The following is a 21,423-nucleotide window of genomic DNA, read 5'->3' on the forward strand; positions in this document are numbered from 1 at the left end:
GCAAACCAACCCCACAATACCTGCTGATTCACTCAATTCTTTACACGTACAATCTTCATTTAAAACAAAAGTAACAGTAAATGGTGGCTGTAACTATAGGTAAAGTAAATGATGATAGTATCATTTCTTTTAAAGAATCAAATCAATCATGTCTAAAGCAACTACCACGCTCTCAACGTTGTGACTGCAGCAAAAAACATTATTATGGATACTTTTTACACCATAGAATGGTAATGGTCAGAACACGCATGCATGATTGATTGCATGGTCGATCATTTATGCCACGAAATTAGCATTCCGGAGAGAAGAACGTAGTTTCTTTTGTAATATATATATATACATATATATTCATACCTGCGTCAGGCTAGGGGATTGTTTGATGAAGATTATGCGCAGGGAGATTGGGAAGAAAGGTTATTTATGATGAGGGTCAAGCAGTCAAAGCTTATCCAGTATGGTGGGATTGGAAATGTTGTATTCTTGAAAATAGATTTAGGTGTCAGCAGTCATAATAAGGCTGCCTGCTGCTACCGAATTTGGTATACCAATTGAACGGAGACAAAATAATAATAAAAACTTTCTTTTTTTGACGAAATGGTGGAACTCTGACTCCTCCCTTATGTGACCATCATAGCTACATTGGTTATGACTCAATTAGATACGGATATGGATATGGAGGAACTTTTTTTCTAATCTCTTCCCAGACATTAAAATAAATAAATAAATAAATATGTATTCCTCAAATCTATCTACAACGCATTTAGATTTGCGATGACTTCAAAAAAAAAAAAGATTTGGGACGACCTTAGTCAAAAACTCAGATGAAGTTAGATAATCATGAATGTGAAACTATGTTCCTTCAAGATTCCACCAAAATAGAAAGAGTATCTTTTCCAGTTATACATTACTGGTATTTCTTTTTGAGGTCCCTTCTAAGAGCAAAGAAACACAACATAAAAAGCTGTACTCCAACATAGCTAACATCCATGTAGAAATCGTGATTTATGAAAATAGAGAAGCAGATACGGATCTCATGACTTTAGTCTCTCATTGTCCGATGAAACTCGATACTTGTTCAGAGCTCAAAAAGTTATTCCTCCATCCCAAGTTGTTTTTCAGCATTATCCCCAACCGAGACACAAGAATTGTCGGCCTCGGTGTGGTCAGGGTAACTTTCAGCTTCATGAGATTCTCGGATGCTTTCCTGTTTGGAAGAGACTGAATCTGGATTTATAGATTCTGTGGCAACCTCAGAACTTAGAGCATCCTCGGTCACCATATTGTCTGTCTGTGGGATATCACCGCCTTTGTCTTCCACAACCGAAGGCGCATTTACGGACTTGCTTCCATCTGTTTCCACACTTGGTTGACCATCAAGAGAAGACTCAACATGCTCTGATATTCCTGAGCTTGACAGATCAACTTGGCTTGATGGCAATGCAGGCTCGGACAACTCAAGAGCTCGATCCTTTTTGGCCGCCTCTTCTTGCTTTTCAGCTTCTGCTCTATATACATTCATCAGAGTTTGTATTCTTTCTAACTCAGCCACGAGATTCCCATAGCGTCTTTGTAAGGTTTGTTCGAGCTCCTTCTGCTTCTGGACTTCCTCCCAGAGACCATTTATCCTGTGTGATGCTGCTAATTGCTCCTGCTTTTGTAAAGTCTGAAAACACTCTAGTTCTGTTCCTGCGGTATCCATCTGCTTATAGATTGACTCAATCTGACGCCAAGGAGTTGCTGCCCGTTTCTGACCATTGAAATTGTTGGTTGTTTAGCACAACAGGAATTGAAATTTCAAACAAACTTCAATTACTAAAAGTATGATATTGTATTTTTGGATTGGAGTTCACTAATTTAATTGCTATAAGCTGGATAGAAGCAACTATCATCCATTACGTGTTAATAAATGATTTAATTCTTAGTTCAGCATCAGAATGAGGACAAGAAAGATGGTGTGCATACAATTCAAATAAACTACTAAAATGGCTTTAATAAATAAAATTATCAGCACTCCAACCTATCAAATGAATATGAAAACAGATACTTTTCTTTATACAGATACAGCTTTACATGCTAATTGTTTTATTTAATCACATCCTACTCCAATCCAACACCCACATAATTCCAATTTCCAAAGGCAAACTCACAATTCACAAACACAGATATTAAGGCATAAAGGTTTTCATGTTCTTACACATATAAAGAAAGCATGCTGTATAAAAGATTTTGTTAATGTTACTAAGCAGTACGAAAATTCTAAATGAAGTCTAATAATAGAAAATGAATGATAGAAATTATAACGCACATGCTACAGTTGCAATAAAAATTGAGATGATGGTAGCATAAGAAAATTATCAGCGTGCATCTAAGGTTTTGTGCTCGGAAATCAGGATAACTCTTTCGTCCTTTCTCACCTCCAATTCGCTGATGATTTACTGATTTTTTTGTAACGCTTCTATTGGGGAGTTGAAGAACGTGAACAGAGTTCTTTTGATTTTCGAAATGATGTCCGGCTTGCAATTAAATTTATCCAAAAGTAGGCTGTTTCGAATCATCGTTAATGAAGATGCCCTTAGTGAGTGGGCTGCTACAATCAGGTGTGCAGTGGGTTCCTTTCCACGGATTATTTGGGATTGCCTCTTGGGGCGAAGAAAAACTCAGTATCATTATGGGATCCAGTTATTCAGAAGTTTTATAAGAAATTGGCTGGTTGGAAAGCATCTTCTTTGTCAGTTGCTGGAAAGGTTGTGTTGATAAAATCAGTATTGTGTTCCTTGCCGATCTATTTTCTGTCAATTTTCAGAAAGCCGAGTTGTGGTTTAAGGAGGCTAAACTCAATTATGGCGAAATTCTTATGAGGGGACTCGGTTGATAAGACCAGAATCCATTGGGTGATGGTCCACCGTTCGCAAGCACAAGGCGTTGGGAGGGCTTGGCGTTCCCAATTTGGAGCTTATGAATAGTGTTATTACAAAAATGGGCATGGAAATTTGCGAATGAGAGGGATTCGTGGTGGAAAAGGGTAATTTGTTGCAATAAAAAGATTTATCCAAAAACAATTGGGTTGAAAAATATGGCTTCCTACAAAGCATCGTGGATATGGAAGGGGTGGTTAGAAATTGCTGCTCGGATGATGATTTTGGAGCTTGTTTTCGGAGTAATTTTCAATTGAAGGTGGGTAATGGGGAAGATTGTTTTCCTTGTCGAGTAATAAAGAGGGGAAGATTGCTGATTTCAGGAAATCGAACTCCTCAGGTTGGATTTTGGGACATTCCAATGAGAAGGAATTAGCCGATTGGGAGATGATGCAATGGAACGATTTTATTTCATTGCCGTATCATTTTAATTCTCCACCTCTGCTTGAAGACAGTCTGTTTTGGACAGGTGAAGGAGATAGTTGTTTCTCGGTAAGTCTTGTCTAAGGCTCCTTTTTGATAGGTCTGATGAGAGTTTTCTGTGGTTAAGGTATGTGTGGAACGGTGTGGCTCCTCATCGGGTGGAATCGGCAGGTGATTCATAAGAAGGTGGCAGTTAAAGCGGAGCTAATTAATCACGGGGTTCTAAGGATTGAGGATTCTTCTTGTCCATTTTGTGGTTCGGCACCGAATCTGTTTCTCACTCGTTTGTTTCCTGCAAAGTGTCGTGGGACTTATGGGTGAGTTTCTTGCGGTTATGGAATGTTTCGCTTGTTGTTCCTGAAAGTCCTGATGCTTTGATTTCTGTATGGTTTGATCTCGCGCCCCAATCGACCATTTGGGATTTTATCCCAGGGCCTATCTTGTGGTCGATCTGGAAGATGAGGAATGAAATAGTGTTTAATAAAGGGAAGCTTGATTCTGCTTTGCTATCTTTTCTCACAAGGTATAGGGTGGCAACATGGTTTTCTTCAAAATTTACTAAGGTATCAATTCCTTTTCACAGCCTAGCGGGGGATCTTACCTTAGGAGATTGAACTCAGAATTCTAAGACGGTTCCATCAAGGTCTGTGTGTTGGTCTCCACCCCCTTGGTTTTGTTAAATTGAATGTGGACAGTGCTACGGAGTGGTCGTGGCAGAAAGGTGGTTGGTGGGCTGCTTGGAGATGAGAACGGTGTGGTATTGGGTACTTTTCAGAGAGCGTTGGTCCAGGCCCTCCAATTTTGGCAGAATTTTTGTCAATTAAAAGTGGGCTGCTGCTCTTCTTGAAGTTCGGGAGTTCAGCGTGTTGTAGGCTTATTTTAGAATCCAACTGTTCGGTGGCTTTGGAGTGAATTAAAAGCCCTGCTTCCAGCACCCCACTATTTAACCCATTGGTGAAAGACATCGCTTCCATTGTGGTGGATAAAGGTGTTATTGTTAGGCATGTAATGAGTGCAACTAATTGGGAAGCGGATAAACTTGCTAAGTTAGGGATAGGTTAAAAAGTTTTTTCTTTTGTTGTAATGGGTTTGTTTCTAGTTTTCGGGTTGTTCTGGTTGTAATTGGTGTTATTGAACTCTAGGTGTATTTGGTTTTTAGTAATAAAATTATTGAGGCACTCTTTTCCTCCTTCCAATGTCCGTTGAGCTATGCTAGTAGTTCGATGGTTATGAAAGGGTTTTTAACGAGGCTTCCTATTTCTTTTAAAAAAATTATTACCTCGTAACCCTGTGTGAGAACATTGTACTTCTTCTCCATGCTTTCTGCCTTCAACTTATCAGCATCCATCTTCTTTTTCACATTTTCAAACTCAGTCTGCAGGGCCGCAAGTTTCTCCATATTTCCAGCAACACTTGATAAACCATATGCATTACGAGTAGGGAAGTACATGAGATCATTTAGGCAAGTATTATGTGCTTCCACAAAATCATCAAGAGATTCATTTTCATGCCCCATCGCCACACGAAGAACATCAGCCTCTTCCTTAATCAAGGAATTGGCCTGCCAACAAAAATAAAATCGTCGGTGAGTTCATAAGAGGGCTCATTTATGCTATAATATCATCTCTGATATTAAAAAAGTCAAAGATTATGATCCAAAAAGAAAGGAAAAGAAATCTGAAGAACAGGCTGACAGGGACCCGAATCTGAAAAGTGTTAGTAGTAGGTTTTCAGCATATGAATTCAAATTAAATTACCTTAGAAGTGAAAAAAATTATGAAAGATATAGATTGCAAAATTACAGACACCAAAATATTTATAATGTGCAGCCAGATGAAAATCGAGTTTCAACTAATAGTATGAGGTTTAGGTTGATTGCATCCATGATTAATAAAACTTGTGATAGATGGTTTATATCACCAAACAGAACTCAATTCTATAGCAGGCACCAAAATGAAATTTTCTTGCATTGATAATAAACCATTCGTGCCAATAATAACCTACGAGTTCACTAAGGTATGAAAACATAAAATGACATCAACATAACCAATGAAAAACATGACAAACCTCATTCATTTCTTCTTCTTCAAAATCTTCAATACTGGGAATAGATCCATTTGCAGGACGCTTGGCAGCTTTTTTCTTCACCTTATATGCCTTTTCATCAAGTGGATACTTAGCATTGTCATGTTCCAGCAAGGACAGAAGCTCCTTTCTTATCATTTCATCTGCCTGCTCAATTGAAGTAGGAGGAACAAAAGAACTTTTGTCTCCATCAGTCCTCATCAAAGAATCTCTAATTAGTTCCAGAGAGGCACTAGGAGGTCTTGGTAGCTCCCTCTGCAACACTTTTGATCTCTTCTTAAGTAATGCCTGCTGCCGTGCTTCTTCCTCAGCCCTTTCTCTAGCTATCTGATCAGACATGTCTTCTTCAATCTTCTCCTCTGGTTCTTCGTTATCTTCTGGGGGTGGTTGAATGACTATTTGATACTCATTTCTTGGCTGTGGAAGACTACCAAGTCCAGATTTCAAGTTACTTCTTAGATCAGCCTGTCTCCGCTGCTCAAGTTTAGCACTGTCATGTAGATCCATGTCTTCATTTATGCGGAGCTCATCCCTCATGGGAGTTCCTTTAGGAGTCAAACCAAAAGAAGAGCCATCCCTTGATGGTGTCATTCCAGTTCTAGGAGTAAGACCTGAAGCTCCAGGTGTTGCTGCAGGAGTCGACATTGGATTTGGTGTTTGGATCTGTGTTTTAGGAGTGACCCCTGAGAAATCTGAAGGGTGCAGCTCTGGGTTTTCTCCGCCAAGTAATGGCGTCTGTGACTCTCTCATCCTAGCCAAATTTTCAGCTTCCATCATGATAGCATCGCCTTTTCCAGCAGGTGTTCTTTGTGGGGTCCGTAAAGGTGTCATTCCTGGACGTGGTGTCTGGGAATAATTTGCAAGAAGAGCATGTGTTGCACCACTCCCTTCAGCAAGTTCCTCACTCCCTAAAAGAAGATCACTCGCATATCCCATCTTTGCAATCTCCTCCAATTCATGATCAGAAATCTGAGGTGATGGTAGCATAAGTTTTGATCTCTTCCTTACTGTTTCTGGATCATTCAGCTTGTTGGCCTGCAATATTGCTGATGGGGTATCCTGCCGCTGTGCAATTTTATTCTTCGCAATATCCTGCTTTCTTAACTGTGCTTCTAAATCAACTCTTCTTTTTCCCTCAAGTTCTTCGATGGTGGTTGGGAACTTAGGCTGTTCTATTGGTCTATCTTCATCAGCAACATCATAAAAGCCTGGAGGAGGCCTCTTCTCAAAAGGAATTTCCGCATTATAGTCAATTCCCTTCCTTTTCCTCTTTCGGTGCCTTGTATCAATTCCAGCAGCCTTAAGCTCCCTCCTTTTCTGTAAAGAAGCAAGCCTCCTAGCCTCTTCAAGCTGTTTCTCTCTGGCTTTCCTCTTCGCCTTCTTGCCCCTAGTATTAGCTAATCGAGCACGAGCTTCAGAAAGCATTTCCTTCTCATCCTCATCCATATCGACAGGATCTGGACGAGCAGGCTTTGATTCAGGGTTTGGGTCAATCTCTCCGGGACGCAATTTCCGGGGATCATCACCTGGCTCATAATTTTCATCTCTAGCACAAGCTGCATCAAGGAGTTTCTCGTAACGTTCAAGACATTGAGAAGGTGTCCGGCCAACAATTGGGGCAATCGTCCTCCATTGCGTTGGCATGAGCTTAGCTAGATGAAGCAGCTTCTCATCCTCTTCTCGAGTCCACTCAGTCTACATACATCACAAAAACACAAATGATCACTTGAAAGCTCTTACTTTTATAGAAATAAATATGAAAATTATTACTAGTTTTCTTCATCAAAAGGAATCAAGTAGAAACGATTCAATTAAACTTAATAATTCAACAGAAAGACAAACAATAACATATTCTCAGAAGAAAGAAAGTTGCAGTTTGAGTAACAAAAGGCTGCAATCCCCAATAATTAGATTAGACCATCCTCAATTCTTACTTTTGCCACGTCTTTTTAAACTCTCAGAAGTTAAAAAAAAAAGAAGCTTATTTGACACAAGCAAATGAACAATAAGAGTTGAAATTTGTGAATTTATTTTTATATGATACAATTATAAACCAATGTGCATTACGCAACATTTTAAATATTTGGTACTTTTAGTCTTTCTTTTTATATATATATACCATTAGCTTCTGTCTGCATACCAGACATTCGAGCAAGCAAAAAGCAAAAAACAAGAAACAACAAGAACATTTCTTTCAACTAAGCTTAGCTACTCTGACCAAAGGCATCAAATCAAAGAGCAATCTAAACGAAACTTAACTTCTCTAACCAAAGAAAAACCTATTAATAATAAGTGTCTATGGAAAATTTCAACTCATAAATCGAAACACTGAAAAACTAAAATACCTAAAATTGATTCGATCTTCTAATGTAAAGCTCCAATTCAAAACAAATCCAGGTGAACAAACATTAAAATTCTTTAGAAGGAAAAGAAAAGAAAAATTTACCTTTTTAATTGAGGGATCGAGCCACTCATACCAGCGAGCTTTACATTGCTTAGCAGATTTACGAACAAGCAAAGAAGAAATTCGAGCCCATTGGTTCTTCCCATATTTCATAACCGCCGCCTTCAATATCTCATCCTCCGTGTTCTTCCATACGCCTCCTTTTATCATAATCCTCATTTTCGCCCACGATTCTTTGTTACCTTGAAAGATTTAATTGAACAGAAAGTATCAAAAATTATAAACCGTAGATTCTTGGATTTAAAAGCTCAGAATTCAAAGCTATTCAAACCCTAGCTTCTTTTCTTCTTTCTTTTATAATTAAATTATTGAGCGGAAAAGCTATAGTAACTGTGTGGAGCTACCCAATATTGCAAAGTCTTTATTTTTGACCCCTTATAAGGTTTGTATAGTTAAGACCTTCTCTCCGTCTCTGGGCCATAAATAATAGGAAAAATTACAACATTACTCATTGATCTATTACATTTTTCTAATTTAACTATCAAATAAACTTATCATTAATCTTACATTTTTTATTTTGTCATTAATCGTTAAATATTTAACAGCATTATTGATATAAAATAAATATTTTAGATTAGAAAGTGAAAATTTTTTGTATACTTTAAAAAAAATTGTAAATATATTTTTTATAATATTAGAAGAGGAATGGTCATGGAACGTCAATTGAATCTTAAAGATCGACTAAATGTAATTAGTATTAGGGTAAAGTACATAAATGGACCCTTAATTATAGGGTACTATTTTATTAAGTCACTCGATTATTAAAAGTTACAAAATAGTCCTCCGACTATAATGCTGCTTTGTTGAGTCCCTTGACTATTAAAAGTTACAAAACGATCACCTGACTATTCATTATGTTCTAAATTCGTCATTTTCCATTAAAAAATGAACAATTTTCTTAGTTGCACGCTAACTTTGTTGACCATGATATGATAAAATCTAATACCAAAGCCTCAAACATAATGATGACTTTGAAACATAATGAATAGTCAGGTGACCATTTTTTAACTTTTGATAGTCAAGGGACTTAACAAGGCAGCATTCTATAGTTGAACGATCATTTTGTAACTTTTAATAGTCGAGGGACTTAATAAAATAATACCCTATAACCGGGGGACCATTTGTGTACTTTACCCTTGGTATTATAATTGATACGTTATATATAAAAATAGAAAATATTGAAGATACTTAATTGTTCAATCTCCTTCAATTTATAAATAAAGATGCTTAGTATGTAAATTACATATTCATTATATAAAAAATGTAGATTAATCTCAATAAATAAATAAAAGTATTGATATTTATCATAATACATATGAGAGTGTTTATAATAATATTTGTTATTTATGCTCACACTTTTTATATTTGTTACAAATTCAGAAAACAACGAAGTTGTGCGGTGGAAGATAGAATTTGGGAAGAAAACATATTAAAAAAAAAAAGGATAAATTGATATTTTATCCTTAAATTATTTTGGGTTTATAAAAGACACGTTATTAATATTTTATCTAAAGTTTAGGAGTTAATATAAAAATTAAATCTTTTTTCTAACGTGTCACAACATTAAATTAATTACGGCTAATGTTTTAGTAACCAAATCTTAATAAAACGATAATTTAAGTGATCAAAACTTGTGTTTTTTGAATTTAGTGAGCAAAAATATATAAATATTAAAAAAAAGTGATCAATGCTGTAGTTTACCTTAGAACTTATTGTGTTTATCATTTATTATAATTATAAATAACTTTATTCCAATTCCCCGCAGCTGGTTCGCGTGGCCTAATGGATAAGGCGCTCGCCTCCGGAGCGGGAGATTGTGGGTTCGAGTCCCATCGTGAACGGTTTTTATTTATAGAACAAATTAAGATTGTTGCCTTAGTGTCATTTTTTTTCATGCAACTCAATAATAATTTCCTATTCTTAATTGTATGCATAATTTTAACTTGTTCATTAATAGTATTCATTGCATGCATATTTCTCCTCTTCTAGAAAGAGGATTAGTTAGAACTTTTTACTGATTTAAGAGTTGAAATGAGCTTCATAAATCAAAGTTTAATTCAATTAAAGTATTATTTGAAAAATAAAAAATATAGTTTTAAAAATATAAATTATATAGATATGAATTTAACGTATCTTATTTAAATTTAGTCTTCAGACTATTTGAATGTATATTAGAATGTACTAGTTTTACTATTATGAATATCAAAATTCTTTCGTTCAAGGGAGTGTTGTCGCTACAGATTGGGATTTGCTTTTTGGATCCATTACTTGGTGTTTATGGATTCGTAGGAATCATATGATTTTTTTATCGAAGCTTCTGTGTGTCGGAATCGATCCTGGTTCAGAGCTCCCGTCTCCAGGATGAAGCGGTGCATTCGCTGGCGATGCGAGCTTTATTTCAAGGTAGTGAGGCCAGGATAAATCGAAATATTCGCTCGATTGTATTAAGATCAATACTGACGGTGGCCATAATCCACATTCTGGCTTGGCAACTTGCGGCGGTGTTCTGCGGGATAGTGAAGGGGCTTGGGTCTCGGGTTTTGCTAAACTTATTGGGCGGTGTTCGGCTATAAATGCGGAGGCTTGGGGCATTCCTGAAGGTTTGATGTTGGCTTGGGATCTATGATTCCGATCGGTTGTGGCGGAGTCAGATAATGAGCAGGTTGTTCGAAATTTTTATGATCCAAGTGGTGGTAATCGCTCCTTGTTGCATCATCATATTGATGCACTCTTCAAGCGGCATTTCGGGTTAGATTGGTTCATGTTCCGAGGGAATGTAGTAGAGTAGCTGATGGAATGGCTCGATTCGCATGGTGACTGTCTTTGGGGACTCATCTTTAACATAGCCCCTCTCTGGAGATCTATTCTTATTTCGCTGAAGATTCTTGCCACGACATCACTGTTTAAGTTCTAGGCTCTTTCTCCATACATTAAAAAAAAAGACTAAAACAGTTATGAAAAGTATTATCTTATACTCACACCATATTATTAATTTAGGATTTAAGTTGGGGGTAAGGTATAAAATGATGTAATTGAGCAACTTTGAAAACTAAATTGATACGAAAATACAATAGGAACAAAAATTATAAATTGGGTCTACTACAGGGGCAAAAGTAACCCTTTTACCTTAAAAATATAATTTTCTTTCTTCTTTAATTTGATTAATATCATTATTAATATTGCACATAATCCTATTAAGAACTTCGAAATGAAGGGCAATGATTATTGTTTTCTTTTTTAAATATGGAGTGAATATATGACAATATCTGTTTAAAGATTCTCAATCAACTGACAATAAATGATCATATCATGTCAGTATTAGGAACTCGTAATATCTGAAAAGAATAATAAGTCCAATTGAGGTCTTAGTTCTTACGGAGGCAATGACTATCGTCAAATGATATTACAATAATGAATAGTTGATGAAAACATTGATTTAGAGGTAGGTATTGATGGGTCAGACCATAATTTATTTTCTAATTTTATTTTTATTTTAAGTCAAGTTTCATCGATTTAAATTTAAAATTATTTTATATCAAACCCGTTTAGGTTTATATATATAGTGACATTTCACTTATATATTGTTAGAAATTTTGATTTCTAATATTGATTCATATAGTTTAAGTAATTGATAATTGTTGTTGTTGTACACACGGTGATAATTAGTGTAGTATTGAGGAGGCAATTATCGGGTGTAAATCCCTCCGTCCCATACCATGAAAATATAAGTTTGAGTGGTGTTATGTGTAATTGAAAACTAGATGGGCCTTTCGGTTATTTTGGCATTTCGGTTATTTTATGATTTAAAAAACATACTGGAATCATTTTTTTTAAACTCACATAGTTGACAGCTTTTGTTAATGCTCTCTCTTTTTCTCTCTTAAAAAGAAAATAAGAACACTCTTTGTTTTGGGGTTATGATTTTTTAATCAAGAATCAAACAATTCTTGATATCATCACAAGGCTAAGGCTAATTGAGGATTATAAAGTATTGAGATTGGATAACATCTATTATTTCTTGCTTTTGGGATATTCTACTATCATAATAGAATCATCAAGTAGGTTTTCATTTTTTTACTGTAATTCTTAATAATTGTGCCATGAACTTGATTTGGTTGATTTAATAACCCTATCAAGATCCTTATGTGTTAATGCTTCTGCATGCAAGATTAATTGATTTTAACATTTGGCCTCAGAGCCACGTTTGATAGAAATTAAATTACCAATTTAATTTTCATAAAAAATTTGGGTATTTTTTCTTATTAAAGATTTCATAAGAAATTTGAGTATTTTTCTTATTAAAAGTTTCATAAGAAATTTGGGTATTTTCTTATTAAAAGGATTTTGAGGCTAATTAAAAGTAGAGATTTGTCTCAATTGGGTTTCACTAATTGGAATGATGCTTGTGTAGATTGCATTAAAGGTAAGCAAACCAAACATGTTGAAAACATTTTGATATTTCGATATAACAAATTAGTTTAAAAGAATTTTAAGATTTTACAAATGATTTTCTAAGTATATTCGATTCAATTAATCGAATATCAAATTATTACTCCAAGTCTTTTAAGATCAATTTCAAACCTTACTAAATGTGTAAAAATTGTGTTTTATACTAAATATATTTTTGAAATAATTTCCAAAGTATTTTGAACCAAAATCAAGCCTAAAATCAAATTTTCAGAGTGATGCACTGATGCACCAATCCATGCATCGATGCACCATGAATTAAATTGAACATCGAATGCATTTCATGCATCGATGCACTTACCATGAACCAATGCACTGAGAATTTTATGAAAACATCGAATGCATTTGATGCATCGATGCACCAGCCATGCATCGATGCACTCTGGCTATTTGAAACATCGAATGCACTTGATGCATCGTTGCACTCTTAGTGCACCGATGCATTACACCGATGCACCGATGCACCATGGGTATGCATCGATGCACTGACGCTCCCAACTACTTTAATTAATTGTTTTCACACTTAAACGGCTCTATTGACTCCACTAATCATCCCCAACGTTCAGAAGTGATTCAAGGTGTATTTAAACAAGCTTAGAAGCCATTGATCAATAACAAGAAACAACAAGCAACTAGAATCAAGAGAGATTCAAAGAGAAAGCATCAAACCTCAAGTTTGAGCATTTCAAGCCTATTTTTCATTCAATATTCATTTTGTTTTCAAGAACACTTATTGTGTTCAATTGTATTTATTCTTGAGTGTTCTTTCTTTGTTCTAGAATTGTGCAAACATATTTGCCTTGTGAGGTTTTTCTTGTAAGTTTGTAAATTTGTAATCTTCTCTTTGAGAAAAGAGTGTTATCAAGAATTGGGGTATATTCTTGAGGGAGTTGTAAGGTTATCTCTTTGGCCTCAAAAGAAAGAACAAATTAGTGAATTTGTTGGAAAATCCTTAGTGTGGATAACTAAGGTAGTGGACGTAGACTTTAGTTGATAAAGTCGAACCACTCTAAATCGCTGTGCAATTACTTTAAATTTTCTTCAAAAGCTTCCACCAAAATTTTTATTGCCAATTCACCCCCCTCTTGGCCGATTCCATCGATCGATTAACTCAACAATTGGTATCAGAACCTCACTCATTTGAAGGTTTAATCGCCTCTTGAGTCGATTCGGGAAGAGTTACATCGATTATCAAGTCATCAATGGCCTCCGCTTCAAATTACTACTCTAATCTCGATTCGATGCCCGTCAACAAGCCTCCTTTCTTCAATAGGGCTAACTATGCCTATTGGAAAAATAGGATGATGTAATTCATTCAAGCAAATGACATGGGAGCATGGAATGCCATAGAAGAATGATATATCAAGCCTCTCACTCATCTAAGATTGTGGAGTGAAGGAGAGACAAGAATATTCCAGCTCAACTCCAAAGTGATCCATATCATATTTTGTCCTCTTGGACTAGATAAATATGAAAGAGTTTCATCTTGTACAACCGCCAAATAAATATGGGTCAAACTTCAAGTCACTCATGAAGGTACCGATGAGGTAAATAAATCTAAAATTAGTATTTTAACGCATAGCTATGAAAATTTCAGGATGAAACCAAATGAAGATATCAAAAGCTATGACGGATAGATTTTCAACGATTGTCAATGATCTTAAATCATATGGAGAGACCATTTCAAATGAAAAGCTTGTGAGGAAGTTAGTCTACTCCCTTTTAAAATCGTGGCAATCAAAGAAGACGACAATCATCGAGTCTAAGGACCTAACGTCCTTAACTCTTGAAGAACTAATCGGTTTCCTTCTCACTCATGAAATGATGCTTGAAGATGAAGTGGACCTCGATAAGATTGACGAGACACCAAAGAAGAAGGAGAAGAAGAAAAATATTGGAGTTGCTCTCAAATCCACAAAAGATGAGAGTGATTCGAATTACGATGATGATGACGAGGAAATGACATTATTTGCCAAACGATTCAGAAAATTGATGATGCCCAACCGAGGAAGAAAATTCAAACGTCATGAAGGCTTCAAAACTGAATCGAAGGAGAAAGACCCGATCATTTGCTATGAATGCAAAAAGCCAGGGCATGTCAAATATGATTTCCCACAATTGAAGAAAAATGGTCAATCCAAAAAGAAGCACAAGGCTTATGTAGCTACATGGAGCGATGAAGAAGGTTACGATGAAGAGGAACAAGAAGTTGCAAACTTGTGCTTGATGACTATCGGGGAAGATTCTAAGGTAACCTCTAACTCATTCGATTTGGATGAATTATCTTATGATGAGTTATTAGAGGATTATAATGGGTTGGCTTCAGATTTTAAGACTCTATTTTCAAAATAAAAAAATGATATTTCAAAATTGAAAAACGAAAATAGTCTTATATCCAAGACCAACAATGAGCTTGAAAGTAAGATCAAAGAATTGCAAATCAAAATTAATGATTTTGAAAAGAAAAATAATGATTTGCATAACTTACTTTCAAAAGTTCATGATGATCATCAAAAGAAGATTGATGATCTTAAAACTTCTTTTAATAAGGTTGGAACAAAAAGTTTTGAAAAAGGTGAGAATTCAAAATCCAACTTTGTTAAGAAAAGTTTTAGAAGCTACAATCATAGAAGTCCTCAACGAACCTTGAATGGTAAAATTTTTAGAAGTATATGGGTTCCTAAAGAATTCATTACTACTAAAGATAAGAATGTAATTAATAAATGGATACCAAAGGGGACAAGGATTTTAGAAACTAATGAATATGGACCCAAAAGAATTTGGGTACCAAAAATTAGAAATTAATCTATGTTTGTAGGAAAAGGAGCATTGCTACAAGGAACGGGAAACAAATCCAAATTCATGGTACCTTGATAGTGGATGCTCGATACACATGACCGGAGACAAAAGCCGATTCATAGAGCTTAACGCCAAAAATGGAGGAGAAATGACTTTTGGTGATAATTCAAAAGGTCACATTGAAGGTATTGGTACTATAGGTAATACCTCTTCCATACAAATAAAAAATGTGTTATATGTGAATGGATTAAAGCATAATCTATTGAGTATTAGTCAATTATGTGATAAGGGATTCAATGTCATGTTTGAAATTAATGGTTGTAAAGTCATTGACATTGCATCTAATCGGATTATGCTTGTTGGTCATAGAATAGGAAACTTATACATGGTGCATTTAGATTCTATTGATATGACTAATTTGTGCCTAGTTGCTAAGGATGAACATGATAGTTGGTTATGGCATAGGAGACTAGGACATGCTAGTATGAGTGTTTTGCAACGGCTAATTCAATGAGACTTAGTAAGAGGGTTGCCTAAGCTCAAATTTGATAATGATAAAATCTGTGATGCTTGTGCTAAAGGAAAACAAAAGCGATTTTTTTTAAATCCATTAATGACGTATCAACTAGTAGAGTATTACAATTGATCCATATAGATCTTTTTGGGCCAACCAGAACTACTAGCTTGGGTGGAAAACAAATATGCATTTTTCTTGGTAGATGACTATTCTAGATATACTTGGGTTCTATTCTTAAATACTAAAGATGAAGCATTAGAAAATTTCATCACATTTTCAAAAGTAATCCAAAACGAAAAAGGTTACTCTATCACTAGTGTTAGAAGTGATCATGGCACTGAATTTGAATCTTGGATTTAATGAGTTTTGTAATTCTAATGGTATTAGCCATAATTTTTTCAGCACCTAGAACCCCTCAACAAAATGGAGTTGTTGAGAGGAAAAATCAAACTTTAGAAGAAATGGCTAGAACCATGCTTTGTGAAAATAATTTGCCAAAATATTTTTGGGCGGAAGCCACAAATACTGCTTGTTATGTTGTAAATCGAGTAATGATTAGGCCAATTTTAAAGAAAACTCCATATGAAATTTTCAAAAATAAAAAGCCTAACATTAGCTATTTTCATCCTTTTGGATGTAAATATTTTGTTTTAAACAACGGTAAAGAAAACCTTGGCAAATTTGATGCTAAAAGTGATGAAGGAATTTTTCTGGGTTATTCCTTAAATTCTAAAGCTTATCGAGTATTTAATAAAAGAATTTTAGTTGTAGAAGAGTCCATACATGTTGTTTTCGATGATAATCTCCTTCTGAGGAAGGATTCTTGTGTTAATGATGATGTAGGTATTGTACAAGCAAATGACGTTAGACATGACGTTGGAGAATCATCATCAAAGGAAGAAACGAAATATGAGGAAGCTCATTATCCTCTCGAGAATCCAACCATTGAAGAAATGGAAGTATCTTATCCAAGAGAGTACAACTATGTCAACGATGGTGAGATTATAGGTGATCCATCAAAAGGGGTAACAACTAGATCCTCTCTTAGAAATATTTATAATTATGTTGCATTTATTTCATGCATAAAGCCTAAGAACATCAAAGAAGCATTAAAAGATGAACATTGGATTATGGCTATACAAGAAGAATTAAATCAATTTGAGAGAAGTCAAGTGTGGACATTAGTTGAAAGGCCTAGTAATAAATCTACTGTAGGTACTAGATGGGTATTTAGGAATAAGCTTTGATGAGAGTGGTAATATAGTGAGAAACAAGGCTAGACTTATTGCTCAAGGGTATACTCAAGAAGAGGGCATAGACTATGATGAAACATACGCTCCCGTAGCTAGGATAGAAGCAATTAGAATGTTATTAGCATTTGCATGTTTTCATGAATTTAAATTATATCAAATGGATGTTAAAAGTGCATTTTTAAATGGTTTTATAAAAGAAGAAGTGTGTGTGGAACAACCTCTAGGTTTTGAAGATTCAAAATTTCTGGATCATGTTTTTAAATTGACAAAAGCACTTTATGGTTTAAAACAAGCTCCTAGAGCTTGGTATGAAAGATTGTCAAACTTTTTAATTGAAAAAGGTTTCTCAAAAGGGAAGGTTGACACTACATTGTTTTTAAAGCATAAAGGTAAAGATTTATTAGTAGTTCAAATTTATGTTGATGATATAATATTTGGTTCTACTAATGATGTTCTTTGCCAAGAATTTTCTAAGCTAATGCAAAGCGAATTCGAAATGAGCATGATGGGGGAGCTCTCATTTTTCTTGGGACTCCAAATCAAGCAAAGAAAAGATGACATCTTCATCAATCAAGCTAAGTACGTCAAAGATATGCTCAAGAAGTTTTGGACTGGAAAATGGCAAACCTCATGACACTCCAATGAGCTATTCAACAAAGCTTGACTTAGATGAAGGAGGTAAATGTGTAGATGTTAAATTATAGAGGTCAATGATTGGATCTCTACTTTATTTAACTGCAAGTAGACCGGACATTATGTTTAGTGTTTGCTTATGTGCTAGATTTCAATCATGCTCTAAGGAATCACATTTACTAGCTATTAAGAGAATCTTTAGATACCTTAAGGGGGTGTTTGGTTCAAGGATTGTGGGGTATATTACCGGGAATGTCATTACCTCCCTTCCCTTAGGTATTGTAACATTACCGGCGTTTTGGACTAAAATGCCCTTAAATTATTATTTTTTTTCAAAAATAAACTTCTTCTGTCATTGAAATAATAAAAATTTTACGAAGGTTAAATTACAAATTTATCCTTAAATTATTTTAGATTTACAAAAAAATCTATAATTAAAATTTTATACGAAGTTAAGGGGTTAAAAAAATTTACCCTTTCATTAAACCTTTTCTATATTTTTAATTTTGTAAAAAGAATTATATAAATATTAAATATTTAATTTTTTAAAGAAAATATATAAATATTTTACAATTTGTAATATTATACAAATATATAATAAGGACAATTTGGTCAAATATACATTCCAATAATCTTTTATTCCTTTAACCAAACACGGTAATCTTACATTCCTGCTAAACCAACCAAACACAAAATACAACATTCCCAGTAATCCTATTCCCTGGTAATCTTTTATTCCCACTGGTAATCTTACATTCCGTGAACCAAACGCACCCTAAGGACACTCCTAGTTTAGGACTTTGGTATCTTAGATACTCTAGCTTTAGCTTGCATGCCTTTTCTGATGCGGATTATGGAGGATGCAAATTAGATAGGAAAAGCACCTCCGGTACTTGCCAATTCCTTGGAAATATGTTGATTTTTTAGTTTTCAAAGAAACAAAATTGTGTTGCTATCTACCACCGAAGCGGAATACATTTCATCCGGTAGTTATTGTGCACAAGTTTTTATGGATGAAACAACAACTTTTTGATTATGGAATTGAAGTAGGTAATATTCCTATCAAGTGTGACAATACTAATGCTATTTGTCTCACTAAAAATCCCATCAAACACTCTAGAACTAAGCACATTGAAATAAGACATCACTTCATTAGAGACCATGTCACTAAGGAAGATGTAGTTCTAGAATTTGTTGACACTTTGCATCAATTAGCGGATATCTTTACAAAACCTTTAGACAAGGAAATATTTTGGACACTTAGGAGAGAATTAGGTTTAACTGACCTATCTTCACTTAGTGTTTAAAATAATTTTAGCACTTTTAAGAATAAATGAAAAATGCTTATAATGGTAATTTTTGATTGCATTCCTTGCTATTAGTTAGGGGGAGTTTATGCTATTTGGTGAAAATTAATTTTATGTTCAAATATTGTTTAAAGATTAATTTGATTGATTGAACATGATTAATTTTCAATATATGAGTTGTCAATACCACTAGAGCTAATTAATTTAGCATTTTAAGTGTTTAAAACGAATTTTTAACATTTTTGTGCTTTATGCATAGATACACTTAACATTGCATCGATGCATCCCTTTGAATGTGCATCGATTCATCGTGTTGATGCATCGATGAACGCCTTGAATGTGCATCGATGCACGAGGTCATGCATCGATGAATCCATCGGGGTTTTAGATAAAAACCCTTATTTTCTTCATCTTCTCAAACTCCTAACTCTAAAACACTCACGTCGTTCGCCTCTCTCTCTCTAAAATATCCTTTTACTTAAAATCAATAAAATATTGTTGGAATCTTCAAGTTTTTCAACTCCTAATCCTGCATTTATCATCAAATCGTGCAAAACAACATCATATTCCTCTCAAATCCAAAATTTTCAAGGTAATATTTCAGGTCTTCTTAGTAACCTCTTTATCAAACTTGGTCTAGACGTCTCTCTAGACAATCATATCCCACTCCAAAATCAAATCAATCTCACATCCTTGAAGAAAGAGAGGATTGGAAACAAGACGAGGTAACTGGTCAATGGGTTTTTAGACCCGGAAAGCAAACTCCGGGAGCTAGTTCCTCACAAGCTGCTCCTAGCTCCTCTCGTGCTCATCCTCCTGCTCTGACTTCCGACGATGATCCTGAATTTCAACAACTTATGCAAGACATCGATGATCACGTACCTTATGACGAGCCTGCACCGGAACCATCTCCACAAGAAGATCAAATACCTCCATATTTTCTTTCGTTTTTAGAGACATTTGATTTACGGTATGCGTCCATGGATTCGCGCTTCACATTCATTGAGTCCCAGCTCTCTACCTTGGGAGCTCGACAACAAGATATGAATGATCGTTTGGATGCACTCACGCTTGAGATGAGAGCTCGTTACCCTCCTCCTCCTCCCGATCCTTCGATGGATGAATAGACTTATCTTGATTTGATTATTTTTGGGTTTGAACTTGAATTTAAATTGTTAAAACATTTTGGATTGTCTTTCTTTGATTGTTGGATGTTTGTTTGATGGATATTTGAACTTTTATTTCATATATATTTTGGTTTGTTTCAATATGTGCATTATTTACTTTTTAGTTGAAATATGACTAATTAACCATTTCACATTTTATTATGAATATTGATTATGAAACTAATGGCTAATCTCTCTTTTGATCTTTGATCTTAGCAGGTTAATCTTTAAGTTTTTAAATATAAATTGGCTAAGTTTTTCAAAACCTTGTGTAAAGTTATTTTAAAGTCTTTTGATTTAACAAAAATGGGGAGAAGTGTAAAATGTTATAGTAAGGTAGTAAGGGGGAGTAATTTCAAATTTGATTTTCAAAATAGTTTTTTCAAAGAAAATCTTAAAATTACTCAAGTGTTTTGTTATATCAAAAAGGGGGAGATTGTTGAAAACATTTTGATATTTCGATATAACAAATTAGTTTAAAAGAATTTTAAGATTTTACAAATGATTTTCTAAGTATATTCGATTCAATTAATCGAATATCAAATTATTACTCCAAGTCTTTTAAGATCAATTTCAAACCTTACTAAATGTGTACAATTGTGTTTTATACTAAATATATTTTTGAAACAATTTTCAAAGTATTTTGAACCAAAATCAAGCCTAAAATCAATTTTTCAGAGTGATGCACCGATGCACCAATCCATGCATCGATGCACCATGAATTAAATTGAACATCGAATGCATTTCATGCATCGATGCACTTACCATGCACCGATGCACTGAGGATTTTATGAAAACATCGAATGCATTTGATGTATCGATACACCAGCCATGCATCGATGCACTATGGCTATTTTGAAACATCGAATGTACTTGATGCATCGATGCACTCTTAGTGCACCGATGCACTAAGGGTCCAACGGTCAAAATATTTGAATTTTACACTGATACACCATGGGTATGCATCGATGCACTGATGCTCTCAACTGTTTTAATTAATTATTTTCACACTTAAACGGCTCTATTGACTCCACTAATCATCCCCAACGTTCAGAAGTGATTCAATGTGTATTTAAACAAGCTTAGAAGTCATTGATCAATAACAAGAAACAATAAGCAACTAGAATCAAGAGAGATTCAAAGTGAAAGCATCAAACCTCAAGTTTGAGCATTTCAAGCATATTTTTCATTCAATATTCATTTTACTTTCAAGAACACTTATTGTGCTCAATTGTATTTATTCTTGAGTTTTCTTTCTTTGTTCTAGAATTGTGCAAACATATTTTCCTTGTGAGGTTTTTCTTGTAAGTTTGCAAATTTGTAATATTCTCTTTGAGAAAAGTGTGTTCTCAAGAATTGGGGTATATTCTTGAGGGAGTTGTAAGGTTATCTCT

The 21,423-nt window shown here is 34.7% G+C and overlaps 1 protein-coding gene and 1 non-coding gene across 2 annotated transcripts; one reads left to right on the forward strand and one right to left on the reverse strand.

Moving 5' to 3' along the window:
* Positions 1-938: 938 nt before the first annotated feature.
* Positions 939-8,222, reverse strand: LOC120208946 (cell division cycle 5-like protein). Its single transcript, XM_039208054.1, has 4 exons — positions 7,870-8,222; positions 5,406-7,118; positions 4,618-4,899; positions 939-1,747 (listed from the first exon to the last, which is right to left on the reverse strand). The coding sequence occupies exons 1-4, from the start codon at positions 8,044-8,046 to the stop codon at positions 1,091-1,093; spliced, it is 2,829 nt and encodes a 942-aa protein (XP_039063985.1). The 5' UTR covers positions 8,047-8,222; the 3' UTR covers positions 939-1,090.
* A 1,433-nt stretch (positions 8,223-9,655) lies between these two features.
* On the forward strand, positions 9,656-9,728 carry TRNAR-CCG. Its single transcript has one exon. It is a non-coding gene; the product is annotated as a tRNA-Arg (tRNA).
* Positions 9,729-21,423: the final 11,695 nt, after the last annotated feature.

Source organism: Hibiscus syriacus, unplaced genomic scaffold, assembly GCF_006381635.1.
Source record: "Hibiscus syriacus cultivar Baekdansim isolate YM2019G1 unplaced genomic scaffold, ASM638163v2 tig00017934_pilon, whole genome shotgun sequence".
Lineage (NCBI taxonomy): Eukaryota > Viridiplantae > Streptophyta > Magnoliopsida > Malvales > Malvaceae > Hibiscus > Hibiscus syriacus.